General features: G+C 37.2%; 1 protein-coding gene and 1 pseudogene across 6 annotated transcripts in view; both read right to left on the minus strand.

The window, feature by feature from the left end:
• Positions 1-15641, minus strand: part of RABGEF1 (RAB guanine nucleotide exchange factor 1) — a 67573-nt gene that overhangs the window by 14083 nt on the left and 37849 nt on the right. For 4 of the 6 annotated variants that reach the window (XM_055341333.1, XM_055341332.1, XM_055341330.1 and 1 more), the window contains exon 4: positions 12709-12878. In XM_055341333.1, the coding sequence (XP_055197308.1) occupies positions 12709-12878 (170 nt within the window). Of the gene's footprint in view, positions 1-6364; positions 6442-12708; positions 12879-15641 lie in introns of those variants that run through there. The other 2 variants (XM_055341331.1, XM_055341335.1) reach the window with 2 other exon arrangements.
• On the minus strand, positions 6300-7521 carry LOC129520261 (grpE protein homolog 1, mitochondrial-like; annotated as a pseudogene).

Below are 15641 nucleotides of genomic sequence, written 5' to 3' on the forward strand. Positions count from 1 at the left end.
AGAGAAGAAAAACCAATCCTTTAATGTTATTTATAACATCCCATGACCTCTTACGTCTTTTTGCTATATACATACACATATATATTCTTACAAGGATATAATGCATATTTTGATAATTTACACAGTTACGTACATTTTTATTTATCTGACCTATTTAATCATTTCTGGTGGCTTTCTCACATTCCATTATATTAAATGATTTATTTAACCAATCTCTACCACTGTACATTTGTGTTCCTTCTCTTTTTTTTTTTTCACTATTATGCACTACAGCTATAAATAATTATGTGAACTGTTTCTCTTGGGTTATTTCTTTGTGATATATTTTCAAGAGTGACATTAATATGGGCACCTGGTGTCTCAATGGTTGAGCATCTGCCTTTGGCTCAGGTCATGATCCTGGGGTCCTAGGATCAAGTCCCATATTGGGCTCCCCACAGGAATCTTGCTTCTCCCTCTGCCTGTGTCTCTGCCTCTCTCTGTGTCTCTCATGAATAAATCAATAAAATCTTAAAAAAAAAAGTGACATTAACAGTTTAATAAATACGAACAACTTTATAGCTCTCAGTATCTACTGCAAGATACAATCCTCAGAAACTCCAACGTCCAGCCATTAGCTATGTATGTGTGTTTATTTTTCCATGGCCCCTACAACAATGAGCTTTATAATGTTCCTTTGGGTTTACTGATTCATCACTAAGACAAAAATAGTCACATAATTGGATGTCCAAAATGTAAAGTAAACTAACTCTCCAGGTGAAATTCTAACACCAAACCCCAAAATTTCTCCCAAGGATTCTCATAACTGTTAAGTATAGCTGCTCTCCCCAACTCTGATCTTTCTTTCTTTCTTTCTTTCTTTCTTTCTTTCTTTCTTTCTTTCTTTCTTTTTTTTTTTTTTTTTAACTCTGATCTTTCTTGCTTTTCAATCTATCCTGCACACCACAGTCATCTCAGATTCAGATCTGGACACAAAATCAGATTATTGTCAGAGTGTCACACCTCCAATGGTTGTTGTCCATGAGACAGATGATGAAGCCTGCACTCAGCACCACCTTCCATCCTCCTTCTTGCTTACCCTGCCAGGTAACCAATTTCCTGAGGGTCTGTTTTTAATTGCTGCACCTCTCTAACATTATAAAGTTATGCTCTGTATTACTTTTGCTGCCCTCCAGTCTTCCAAACGCTGTCCAAGGAAGGCTCTGTTCACACCTTCACCTCTTCTAAGACGTTATCCTTCACCCCCTTAGTCAAAGTAACTTTGTGGGTTTCACAGGACTTACAGAGCACTTTGAGAACCCTGATAGCAGATCTTTTTGTTTTCTTAACTAGTTTCTTATATAAGAGCCATTTGGTTGCAGCACCTGGGTGGCTCAGTGGTGAGCATCTGCGTGCGGCACCTGGGTGGCTCAGTGGGTGAGCTCAGGCCATGATCCAGGGTCCTGGGATGGAGTCCTACCCTGCGAGGATCCTGCTTCTCCCTCTGCCTATGTCTCTGCTTCTCATGAATAAATAAATAAAATCTTATTTTTTTTTAAAGGGCCATTTCATTGAATTAAAATCAAGCCCTGGGCAGCCCGGGTGGCTCAGCGGTTTTGTGCCGCCTTTGGCCCGGGCCTGATCCTGGGGACCCGGGATCGAGTCCCACATTGGGCTCCCTGCATGGAGCCTGCTTCTCCCTCTGCCTGTGTCTCTGCCTCTCTGTCTCTCTCTTTGTCTCTCATGAATAAATAAAATAAAATCTTTAAAAAAAAATAAAAAATAAGATCAAGCCCTTGTCTAGTAAAACCGCAGTACGAAGCAAATTTTACACATTTTGAAATGTTAAGCTTTTATTTATATTCACCACAATTTCTCAGTGCTGGTTTCCACTTTATCTTTTATTTTTCATTACACAGCTTTAAAAAAAGTTAATACCACTAATCCTTTCCTTGGTCCTTAAGAACAATTCTTCAACAGTTCAATTGCAGCTTAAAAACTGTTTTAAATTTCTCCACAGAAATAAATATCTCTACAGTTGAAATAAATATCCTGACCTACTTTACTAATTTACTTCTAAGTTTTTTCATGTTTAACTATTTGGTGGGAGCGTAAGGTACACAGTATGGAAGACAGACCATAAATAATCTATTACAAACCTCCTTGTCGTTTTCAGTAGCAGGCAGTAAAAAACAACGCTGTTCCACTGTCCTTCTTGTTTCCCCAGTTGTCACATAACTGGCTCCTGAGAAACTGAATTTATTTCTGGAATCCCTGGTTTATTTCACTGTCCTATAGTTGTGATGTCTTTCATTTTAGGATATATTTTAAAGCTGGCCAGATTTAGAAATCTATCCTTCCAAATTCTTGTTCTTTGCTTCACCTCACAAAAAGATTATTATATACTTTATTTGTTTTTTTCTAGAATAAATATAACATTGTAATTTAAATTTTTCTTAGCTAGATCCAAACTTTTAATTCTTTGAATGAATGTCTAGCTTTCCTTATTAGACTGTTTATTACTATTATCTTTAAAAATTACTATTTTTTTAGGGATACCTGGGTGGCTCAGTGGTTGAGCATCTGCCTTCAGCTCAGGGCATGGTCCCAGAGTCCCAGGATCAAGTCTCACATTGGGATCCCTGCAGGGTGCCTGCTTCCCTTTGCCTGTCTCTCTCTGCCTCACTCACTCACTCACTCACTCACTCATAAATAAATAAATAAACTTTAAAAAATAGTAATAAAATATAAAATACTATTTTTAATACTGTGCTAGGTTTTTTAACTTTTTATCACTACCAGGTCATAACTGTAGCCAAATTTTGTGAATTTATCTTGTCATGTTGCTGAATTTACACTTCTATTAGTACACTTGGATTTTCCTGATATCGTTTTTCCTGAATTTTATAGAAATTGCACTTCTACCCACTCTAAAAGCACTTGCTGCATGATTAGAATTGCCAGCCAATGTATCAGACAGGGTATAAAAAAAATTAATAAAAAGCTCTGAGAGCATTCACAACTTGAATGGGAAGACTGAATGCAAGTAATTATAATATTCTATGAAAATTATTAGCCAGAAAAACAAAGTGCCACAGAGCATACGGTAAATCTTTTACTTATCTTTCTTATTCCATCTATTTTCCAACAATCTTCTCTAAATAGGTATGGGTAGTAGCAGTAAGTATTCTTGTTTTATACTAATATGTATGTGAGACAGTAGTGATGTTTCTAGTAATCCTCACAAGAAAGAATGTCTCCTTCATGCTTTGTGGTGTAAGGTCCAGCAGATCCATTGCTATTCTGTGAGAAAAGTCCTGACCCTACCCACCCACTCCTGCTGCTGCTTCTATATGAGGCAGGATGGGATTCCATCTAAGCATGCTCAGTTTGTACAATACATGGCTTCCCTTTCTGTACTCCTACCTCCCAATGAGACTTCAAGGTTTTGTTTCCTACCTAGCCCTCATCTATCAATCAATGAATTTATATTGTAAATCCTCTAAGCTTCATCCTGGCACTCAATTAGATCACCAGACAAATATATCCATGGGCTAAACAATTTTAAGTTCACTGAGAATATTTCTTCAGAGAGCTCATTTTATTATTATCTTTTAAAGATTTTATTTATTTATTCATGAGAGACACAGACAGAGAAAGGCAGGGACATAGGCAGAGGGAGAAGCAGGCTCCATGCAGGGAGCCCAACGTGGGACTCAACTCCAGATCTCCAGGATCACACCCTGGGCTGAAGGTGGTGCTAAACCACTGAGCCACCCTGGCTGCCCCAAAGAGCTTATTTTAATACTATGCCTGGACTTTCATGTGGGTAAATCATAAGCAGCAGCTACATGAAGAATGTGTCCATGAGAACATGTTTATAAATTCCAAATACCATCTAATTATCCTCTTCTCTTATTCTTACTTTAAATCACTTTCTAAATCTTTTCAAATCCTTTCAAGTAAGTGGAATGGGGGAAAAACAAATTAAGGGGAGTGGGTTTAAATAAACAAAAGGACTATCATTATGGAGTTTGTGATATGAGACTGTAACAAATTTTATTTTTATGATATGGGGGATTCACTTAGCATTTTAACATAATATTTCTTTTTCCTTTATGATGCTATAATTTTTCTTGTGATTCTTTCAGTTTATGTACCTTCCACAATAGATTATCTATTCTTTCCATCCACTTAAGTACCTCAGATATGATTACTTTTCATTTGCACCAAATCTCAATAGTTAGAACAAACTACACTGATTCTTAGGATTATTATTAGTACTGACTTCTAACAAAAACACTATGACCTTTTAAAGGCCTAAATAGCCTCTTTTACTAGTGGTAATGAATCACCTATTCCTCCTCTCACTCCACACAATCATCACAATTCTGTTACTATTCAGACAATGTCTTTTTATATTTCTATTTCTATTGCACAGACTTTACACTTCACTACAGTATTCTACAATTTAAAATAACTCCCCTGGGACACCTGGGTGGCTCAGCGGTTGAGTTTCTGCCTTTAGCTCAAGTTGTGATCCCGGGGTTCTGGGATCAAGTCCCACATCAAGCTCCCTCCCCACAGCGAGCCTGCTTCTCTCTCTGCCTAGGTCTCTGCCTTGCTCTCTGTGTCTCTCAAGAATAAATAAAAATAAAATCTTTAAAAAATAAATAAAATAAAATAACTCCCCTGCCAATTTGTCCTCTTACCCTGTTTTAGATTCTTTATAGGACTTATCATTATGTTGTATTACACATCTATTTATTATCTATTTTTTCCACTAAAATGTGAGCTCCATTAGGGCACTGTTGATCACTATATCCCCGGTGCCCAAAACAGGGCCACGCCTACGGTTAGTGCTCAATTAGTTGATTGAAAGAAGAAATAACTGTGACCATTTATCATTACTCCTCCCTTTATAATACTGTAAAAATACTGGGAGACAGTTCTACACAGATTTCTTCTATTTCCACATATCTTGTGTGGAGAGCCACAGCTGCCTTTGTTCTGCAGTATCATTTCAAGGACAGTTGTACAGAACTATCCTTGGAAGACAGAGATAGTGCCTCCTTCAAGTAAAAGGGTAGATTGTCTACTGTCCGGAATAATAAAAAATAATGTTTACATGTGAGGCAGAGGTCAGGGAAGCTTACTGCCCAATATAAAAGATTCTCTTATCTAACTTTACTCACTGCATGCACAGCCATTTCCCGGTTTTTGCATGCCTTGTAGGAACTGACATTCCAGGAATTTGGTACAAATGCTGAAATACTTTGGATACGGCTATCACTGTGAGTAATAATCTGGCTTTCTTTTCTGCCAGCATCCATGAAATGATGGCAGGCTAATTTATTAACTTCCAAGTAGAGAAAAACACAGATCCTTCACAGTTACTGTTAAAGGAGCTAAGTGACAGGAGGTTTGTGTCAGTAAACTTTTAGGTTCTACAAAGTTTCAAAATGTTTTTTTTCAGTTTTCTAAGAAAAATCACAGTCTAGCCATATTAATGAGCCTCTTCCCTCAAGTATTTTTAAACTATTGCCTGGGATTATCTTTTCTATAATGTCTACGTGTAAAGTCATCTTTCTTTTTTCCTAAATTTTTTTCCTTTGTAGTTTGATGGTGGATGAATTTCTTATATGCTTATATACTGACAGGTACTCTGTATACTTTCCTAACTGTCTGGTTGAAATTTTTTTTTCCCCAACCTGTTTTGAGTCTTTGACTCTTTCCTTAATTGTATTTTCTCTGTTGTTCATCTGGAACTCTCATCTTTAGAATTTGAAATTCCATGATTTTTCTGGTTTGGTTTTCTTTTGCACTGTAGTTAACAGTTTGATTTATTTAGGTATGAGGTTTTATGTCCATTATTCTTTTTAAATTGCTAGTTCCTTTTGCCTTCAATTATATATATTTAAGAAAAACAAACACATTAGGGCCTTAATCCACACACTACAGTGAGATGCAGAAGAACCAAAGAACCACAGTGCAGCCAGGCACGGCCTAGTAACCACAAAGAATTCCCAAAGACACTGTATTCACTTAAGGTACTTTGATGTCACCAGAGTTTGAGCCGATATAGCTTATTCATGACACCCTGGAGCTCTAGGAGTGTCCCACTGGCCTCTCCTCTAGATATATGAAACTATTAAACATGGAATCCTAAAAATCAGTGACTCCTGAATTAGAGTTCATTAATCCCATTGTGTGTTTAGTCACTTGGGTTTTCCAACAAGGTTTGGGAAAAGATCAAAGTACTTATAGATAAGAAAAGATGAGCCAGCCTTTCAAGAGTTATAGAAGCTAGTTAGAGGCAGCTAAGCTTCTTTCACCACGCCCACTAGGGCAGGTCTTGGTGTAAGCCCACAAGCTTGTACCTCACCTGTGCCAGCTCTTCCCCTTCAACAAGAATGCAGAACAAAGCCTCACAAACTCAGACTTGGCTCAGTTTGAAGCACTGCTCGCTCAATTCGAGTAAGCTGTGCTTTCTGAACACCTTCTGAATGCAGACTTCAGTCATTATGAGGCTTTTCTACAGGTTTACAGGGTTGTCATCTTTAATTTCTTCTTTTGCACACATTGTGTTGCTTTCTCCAAAGTACCTGCAACATCTAGCAAGTCCTTGCAGATTTCATAAATATCATGTAATTTTGCCTCCTCCACCATTTTCTGCTCCTCTGCAGGAAGTTCTTGGTATCTGTCAAACCTCACTTTTATTTTTCCATAGGCTCTTCTAGTTGCTCTTCTAACTTGACCTTCTCTTCCATAAGTATCTTCTCTGTAGAGGAAGTATCTCTCTTCTGTTCTATTTTGACCCATGTCCTCTCTTCCATTCTAGCCACTGTTCTTTTGTTTTTCAGCTGTACACAACAGGAGAGGGACTGAGAGTCAATGCCAAAGTTGGGAGCCTGTCTTGCCAGCCTTATCCACTGAGCCATCATGGATTAAATTTTCTCTCACATATCACTGTATTCTTCTACGTATGTTCTTATTCTATTCATTCATAACTTTCAATATAGTTATCAACTCTAACTTTTTATCTTTTAGTTCTTATGATGTACAGATTGTACCAGCTCAGATGTTTTCCTATTGTTTTGTCACATCACTTCTCATCCTTTGTGCTTCTAATTTTAAAATTGGGTCCTGGGTTATTCCACCATCCCTATTCCTCAAGTTTTTTACCACGATTAAAGCCTATTTTCTTTCTTTTTTTTAAATTTTATGTATTTATTAATGAGGGGGGGGCAGAGACACAGGCAGAGGAAGAAGCAGGCTCCATGCAGGGAGCCCAACATGGGACTCCATCCTGGGACTCCAGGATTACACCCTGGGCCGAGGGCAGGCGCTAAACCACTGAGCCACCCAGGGATCCCACTAAAGCCTATTTTCTTAATTATCGTTTCGTTGTTTTGGATACATGCTTCTGCTCTCCTAACAGTAATTACATAGCAGAGCAAACTACTCCTTGTGTATACATATGATTTACAATAGTGAAGTCATTTTTTTTTTTTTACTTTTTGTTTTTATTTTTAAAAAGATTTTATTTATTTATTCATGAGACACACACAGAGAGAGAGAGAGAGAGAGAGAGAGAGAGAGAGAGAGAGGCAGAGACACATGCAGAAGGAGAAGCAGGCTCCATGCAGGGAGCCCAATGTGGGATTCGATCCCGGGTCACCAGGATCACGCCTTGGGTTGAAGGCGGCACTAAACTGCTGAGCCACCCAGGCTGCCCAAATTTTTATTTTATTTATTCATGAGAGACACAGAGAGAGAGGAAGAGACACAGGCAGAGGGAGAAGCAGGCTCTCTGCAAGGAGCCCGATGTGGGACTTGATCCCGGATCCCGGGATCATGCCCTGAGCCGAATGCAGACATGCAACTGCTGAGCCACCCAGGCATTCTGTGAAGTCATTTTAAAGCATAGAAGGACATCTATTTTTCTATTTATTCTGAGAAAGAGAAGGTAAATGAAGATATAGCCATGTTTTACTATAATTTTCTTCTCCTTGTTCAGGTTTAGAAAAAGTTTTTCAGGGGAATATAGGAAAAATCTTAAGTTTATATAACGTATTAGAATTTCACAGAATGAATGGCTTAGAAAAGAACAATGATAGTAGCAAAAGGTCTACATTGTGTTTGACTGCTTCTTTAGTAAGGAAAAAAGGATATATGAATGACTGCTAATAAAGGAATCTTTTTTTAAAAATTGCATTGAAGGGGGGGCATCTGGGTAGTGTAGATGGTTAAGCACCTGGCTCTTGGTTTCAGCTCAGCTCGTGATCTCAGGGTTTTGAGATCGAGCCCTGCATCAAGTTCTGCACTCAGCACAGAGTCCACTTGAGTTTCTCTCTTTTCTTGTGCCCCTCCCCCACTCTCTTGCTCTCTAAAACAAATAAATTAAATAAGATTTATTTAGATAAATAAGATTTATTTTAAAAGACTGCATTGAAAAACACAAAATTCACTTACTAAAAAGCTTTAATTTGGGTGCCTGGGTGGCTCAGTCGGTTAAGTGTCTATGTTTGGCTCAGGTCATGATCCCAGGGTCCTGGGTTCAAGTCCTGTATTGGTCTCCTTGCTCAGCGGGGAGTCTGTTTCTCCCTCTACTCCTTCCCCTGCTCATACGCTCTCTCTCAAATAAATAAAAAAAAAAGAAACCTTTAAAAAAATAGAGTAGGGTACACTTTAAGACTAGGGGAGTGTTTCTGAAAGATTTATTTAATAATTAACAAGGGTAGGATTTAAAAAATTTGGGCAGCAAAAGAATCTTTTTGATTTAACTGCAGTCTGTTGTGTGTGTGTGTGTGTGTGTGTGTGTTTAAGATTTTATTTATTTATTCATGAGAGAGACAGAGAGAGAGAGAGAGGCAGAGACTCAGGCAGAGGGAGAAACAGGCTCCATGCAGGGAGCCCGACATGGGACTTGATCCCGGGTCTCCAGGATCACGCCCTGGGCTAAAGGCGGTGCTAAACCGCTGAGCCACCTGGGCTGCCCTTTTGTGTGTGTTTTGAAAACGTTTTCATATAAATAAACTTGTAGGAAAAAAAATATTTTTTGGCAGGGATCTCTTTAAGTTAGAAAATAGGGTTTTCTAGTAATAATGGGAAAGGTTAACATCTAGCTGGGTCTCTATACTAATTTAAAATTACCCTGGACACATAAGGTTTTGTCCAAAATGAGAAAAGAACCTATACATCCTTCATTTCATTGGTGACCATATACATCCTAGAATCCATGGTCACTCTTAGGCCTATTTAAAGCTTGGTTCTTACAGTAAGATTCTTAAATTCCAGTTATTTTTGTGATAAGAAGTTTAAAAAAAACTAAACTTTGTAAGGTTTGCCATCAGCCCCCCATCAGCCATCTTCTGAGTAAAACCTAAATTTTTGCTATGATGACTTCTAAGAAGAGGAAAGTCTGATAACAACATAAATACAAATGATTTTGGGTTAATGATGTAGCTGCTTATCTTGTTTGCAATAAAAATCTCTTATTCTAAAGAACATTAAAAGGAACTATAAGAAATGCATATTTTAATATTAAGTAGCTAGTAAGATTAATCGAAAAGAAAAAATGGCAAAAATAAACCAGATTTAGAAGAGTCTGAGCAAATAACAACATTTGTTGAACAGAAAAGCATCGCGCTGCATTACTGCAGTTTGTATGAATTATGTAGGGGCTGAATGAAATTTCAGCCCAAAGAGATACCTTTCTGGAATGAGCAAATTGAAAAAAAAAAAAAGTCTGAATACAGATTGCTGTTTCATGACAAAGATAAAATGGCTGAAAGGGGAATCCCTAAGTGGCTCAGTGGTTTGGCACCTGCCTTCGGCCCAGGCAGGGCATGATCCTGGAGTTCTGGGATCGAGTGCCACATCGGGCTCCCTGAGTGGAGCCTGCTTCTCCCTCTGCCTGTGTCTCTGCTAACTCTCTGTCTCTGTGTCTCTTATGAATAAATAAATAAAATCTAAAAAAAAAAAAAAAAAGGCTGAAAAAACCCCAACCTTTCTAGTATAGTTCTGTAAATATGTTATTTCCTAGATTTGACTCATATGTGGAAAAGGCTGCTTACCATTGGCTACACTAGGATTGGAGAAAACAGGAATGCAGTAGAAAAAGATATGGACAAGAGTAACTCAGTGTTCTGTATCACAGAAATTTTGGGAAGACTACTACTGTGGGACGCAGTAGAATTACATTTGGAGTGCCTGGGTGGCTCAGTCAGTTAAGTGTCTGCCTTCATTTGGCTCAGGTCATGATCTCGGGGGTCCTGGGATTGAGCTCTGAGTTAGGTTCCCTGCTCAGCAAGGAGTGTGTTTCTCCCCGCCCTCTGCCCCTCTCCCTATTTGTGCTCTGTCTCTCTCTTAAAGAAATACAATCTTAAAAAAAAAAAAAAATTACCAGTTAATGCCAATGTCAACAGGGTGGGCTCAAACATGTAAGTTTTCATATCGTGCAGATCACTAGAATAAGATGACTTAGAAAGTCTACTTAGTGTGAATAACATTAAGTTAAGGTTTTCGAGTCTTAAGCTTAAGTTAAGGTTTTGAGTTTTGGTGAACTGAGTAGAGAGAGTAGAACCTTTCACTATGACATACTTCATTATCTCAGCAACTATCCAGAAGGGCTTCTTCAGGGACATTTCAGTTTAACGAATATCTGTTCATTATCAGGTATGCACCAGGTATTGTGCTAGATGCCAAACACACATGTATAAGACTTGGCCACTCAGCCACAGAACATTTAGGGCTAGAGCAGAAATGGAAAACAGGCTGCATGATGGCTCTTCAAATGCAAGCAATCTGAAGCCCTATCCAGTTTTCCTTTTTTTTGGTTTCCTATCCAGTTTTCTGATATCAATTAGTGATGCCTTTAAAAGTTAGGCATAATGGTATCTGCACCAGTTAACTACCTTTATACTTTAGTGTACTGATTTAAAAGTCAACTAAATTATTACAGAACAAGAGCACATTATAGTTCTGAGCAAAAGAAAAATGAATAAATCGGTTCTGATGAGCTGATAAATGAGCTGACTGGTTTTCTAAAATATAGCATCAGAGTATATGTGCTATATGTACTGTAGTATATATGCCAAAACAGTATAGATATCTGGTAAACATTCTGTATGGGCTAAAGAATAAATAACTACAAAGCCTTAGTTTTTACTTCTGGTTAAAAAGTGAAAGTTGTACACCACATGAGCTCTGATGTTTCCCTACTGAGGAAGTCTATCATTGCTTCTAACTCAAAACATCAATGATCTATGCTTTCTTTAAATGCTACTGTTTACAAATACTTTAGGAAAAAAAAAAAAAACAACAGGGCTGCTTACTTATTCTCAGTGTATCTACACACCAAAAAACAAGAAAGAAAGCTTCTTTTCTCCTTTACTAAAACTGAATTCCATATCTAAAAAGTATTTTGGCAGAAGATGACTGCTTATTAGCCTAGTGTTCGTGACTACAGCTGGAATACAGCCAAGCAGTTCATCACCTCGCTGCTTTATTTATTCCCTCTTTTTTTTTAATTTTTTATTTATTTATGATAGTCAGAGAGAGAGAGAGAGAGAGAGAGAGAGAGAGAGAGAGAGGCAGAGACATAGGCAGAGGGACAAGCAGGCTCCATGCACCGGGAGCCTGACGTGGGATTCGATCCCGGGTCTCCAGGATCGCGCCCTGGGCTAAAGGCAGGCGCTAAACCGCTGCGCCACCCAGGGATCCCTCTCTTTTTTTTTTTTTTTTTTTTTTTAAGACTTTCTCACTTTACAGAAGGGGAGTTTAGAGTTAATTCTGAGTTTAACAGGTGAAGAACATTACAAATAAAATTGATGATTGTTTACAAAAATGAGTCCCTTTACAAGTAGTCTTATGAATTATTGCAACTGAAATTACAGTTTAAAAAATTATGGGTTAAATACACACATGTGGAAGGCACAAGTTCTAGTTTTGACACTGGCAGAATGTGGCTGTGTAACCTTAACAAGTCACTTATCCTCTCTGGCTCTCACCTTCCCCACCTATAAAATAAAGGGACTGAGGGCAGCCCGGGTGGCTCAGCGGTTTAGCACCACCTTCAGCCCAGGGCATGATGCTGGAGATCCGGAATCGAGTTCCACGTCGGGCTCCCTGCATGGAGCCTGCTTCTCCCTCTGCCTGTGTCCCTGCCTCCCCTCTACACCCCGTCCTGTGTTTCTCATGAACAAATAAATAGAATCTTAAAAAATAATAATAATAAGGGAACTGAAACTGGATAGTTAAGGTACCTTTCCAAATATAAATTCTAGCTTTCCCTTCTCTACCTGAGCAAGGAGAGGTATTTTGTATCCAAATACAAAACAAAGCAAAAACAAAAAACCCTAATGTGAATGCTCCTTGATCTAATGACTGTTATTTAGAATTCAAGGTACACTATGTTTTTGGTCTTGGTGGTTTATACTACTTACAAGGTGACAAGTTAGGAAGGCTTATTACTAAAGCATACAATATAAGTGGCGCTGGCGTCAGACTTTCCATGCAAAGATGATCCAAACACCACAGAGTTGCAGTGGAAAAGTACTAGCCTGGGAATTAGGTTTTAACTTGAATCAGTGACATTTCTTAGGTAAGTAACATCTCAGGGTTTTGATTTTCCCAGGTATAAAATGACAAAGTTACACTAGATTATCTCTAAGACCTATCCTAAAATCAAAACTCTATGTTTCTAAGCGGTTACTATCAACCTACCCTTTTGTAATGCATTGCTTCCAAAAACATCTTGGTCTGCTTATAGATTTCTTGGCCTGTCTTGTGGAAGGTCTTGAGAAATTCTATGAACTCTTTAGACACTCTATCCGTTTCAATGCTGGTTTGCCGGTTTATGGAAGGACTGGGAGCTTTTGCTTCCTGAATTTCTGCTGGGAAAATTAAACATAATGAGTTTTATTACATAGAAGATCCATGCATGGAATTACTTTAAGTATGTAACTTAAGATTATTTAAGTTATACTTAACCAAAGTTAAACTTGAATTTAAATTGCTTTATGTTTAAATATTTGGACAACTTTACTTAAAGTGAGCTAAATCTATTTTATAACTAGGACTTACAAGCAGATAAAACTATATATATATTCCCATTTAAATAAAAGTTACTCTACTAATATTTTCTTAGCCAAAATATATCATGCTTTGATCTACATACTTAATTGTAAATACTGAAATAGCACCACTATCTTGAACTTCCTCAAAAACTGCACGAGTTACAAAATTAGTCAATAAGTAAAATAATAATCAGTAGAAGCACAAAAATGTTAGGTTACTTTTAAGATGTTAAATAACTAAAAAATAATAATAATAAATAAAATAATAATAAATAAATAATCTTCCAAATCCATTCTACTTGTCAACAAGGCTACTCTATATGGAGACTAACAATTATTTACCCACTCGTCAGCTTTCAAGCGATACTGCTCAAAGTAAAAGAATATATCAAAAAGTAGCACAGTAATCATGACAGAACATATAGCAAAGAGGAAAGCGAAACAAATAAAACACTGTCTACTCAGTGGCCGCACAACTCTTTCCCCTCTTCAAATTAATACACTGAAAGTAAAATGGGACCTTTATAGAACAAAGATAAGGGTGTTGAGATAAAGTTAAGTGCTCTTGGACAGCACGAACTACCATCTGATCTCTGATCACATTCCAAGCCTCCTCATTTTGAACTGTGCTAATTCAATAACTGTAACAAATTAAATTATCTCATAACATCACAAGTTCTTTCTTATACAAAAAGAAAGATAAGTAAGAAGACAAAGTATCTTTTGAAGGTACTGAAATCAACTTATTACCTGCTTTCTCAGAGTAACTTCTTATAATTCCATTTTTTGAACTTTATAGTACCTGTGATACATTTTAATGATGAAGCTGCACTAAAATTTTAAGGGAAGACTGGATTATTCAAGGAGCACCTAGGTGGCTCCATTGGTTAAAGCGTCTGCCTTCGTCTCAGGTCAGGATCTCAGGGTCCTGGGATCGAGCTCCACACCAGGCTCTCTGCTCAGCAGGGAGCTCATTTCTCCCTCTCCCTCTACCGTTGATGCTCTCACTAATAAATAATAAATATAATCTTTATAAAAGACTGGATTATTCAAGAGACACATGTACATAAACACATTAGACTACCTAAAAGAATATACTATTAACTATGGTAAAGATTCCATCTCTCTCTCATTATTACATAACTGATTATCAAACTATGAGATACCTGTTAGACTTATGTTCAAAGTAAAGCAAAAACACCCTTTCTCCTCCAAGCTATACTATTAAGAAGTTAGCAGAATAAAGTTGCACTTTATAGTTATCTTTCTAAATGAAGTATTTACATATCTTTTAAATTATCAGGTGTATCCTATGATTCAAACTGTACAAGCCCTAAAATCACATTAAAAGAAAAAAAATGTGCTTGCTTCAGCAGCACATATACTAAAAGAAAAACACACACACATACAAAACCACTGTATGTGTAGCTAAAAATACTACTGGTCTAAGTCATACAACAAACTGGAAAAAATACTTATAAGTTATATCACAAAGAGCTACTTTTCTTAATGTAAAAGAAGTCCTATAAAGAAGAAAAAAGTCTGGGGTGTCTGGGTGGCTCAGTTGGTTAAGCAGCTGATTCTTGATTTCAGCTCAGGTCATAACCTCAGGGTCCTGAGACTGAGCCCCACATAGGGCTCCACCCTTAGCAGGGAGTCTGCTTGAGGATTCTCTTTCCCTCTCCCTTTGCCTCTACCGCCACCATTCACAAGCACTCTCTCTCTCTCAAATAAATAAATAAATCTTAAAAAAAAAAAGAAGAGAAAAAAATCTAATTGTTCAACAGGAAAATGGGTAAAGAATTCTAACAGTGCACAGAAAGGAAACATAATTGGATCTTAACCACAGGAAACATGCTCTATCTCCGTCATGATAACAAACACACAACTTAAAACTAAATGACATGCTGTTTTAAAAATTAACAGACAAAAATCTTCATCTGATGTTTTTTTTTTCCTTTTTTTTTTTTCATCTGATGTTAATGAAGATATGCTGAGGAGGAAGCACTCTCAAACTATGGAGGTGGGAGTGTAAAATGATATAAATGCAATGGAGTACAACTTGGCAATAATCATCAAAATTAAAAATACATTTATCCTATGATTCAATTTCTCAAAAATTAACTGCACATGCACAAAATGAAATATGTACAAGGCCACTCATTTTAGTACTACTTATAACAAGAGAAGACTAAAAAGGGACTAAATTGTAGTTTAATCCATAAAATGGGATATTATATAGAGCAGAATATATGTAATAAAATTTTATGTGTTTATAAATGAAAATAAAAGAACATAAGAACACATCAGAAACTAATGATAAAGGCTGTCTGAATATGGGAGAACAATGGTCGTAGTGGCTACAAACTATATGGGTGAGGGACCATACACATTTTGAGCCATCTGAATGTACTACTTATTTTCTAAGCAAATAAATAGAGTACAATTCAACTTATAAATTGGCCACATCCTTCCTGAAACATTTTTTACCAATATGGAAAACCAAAAATTTTTCTTGATGTCCTGTATGATTAGAAAAAATTCTTTAATACTTAAAGAGTTTAATCCTTCACTCAAACT

This window comes from Nyctereutes procyonoides, unplaced genomic scaffold, assembly GCF_905146905.1.
Source record: "Nyctereutes procyonoides isolate TBG_1078 unplaced genomic scaffold, NYPRO_anot_genome, whole genome shotgun sequence".
Classification (NCBI taxonomy): Eukaryota; Metazoa; Chordata; class Mammalia; order Carnivora; family Canidae; genus Nyctereutes; species Nyctereutes procyonoides.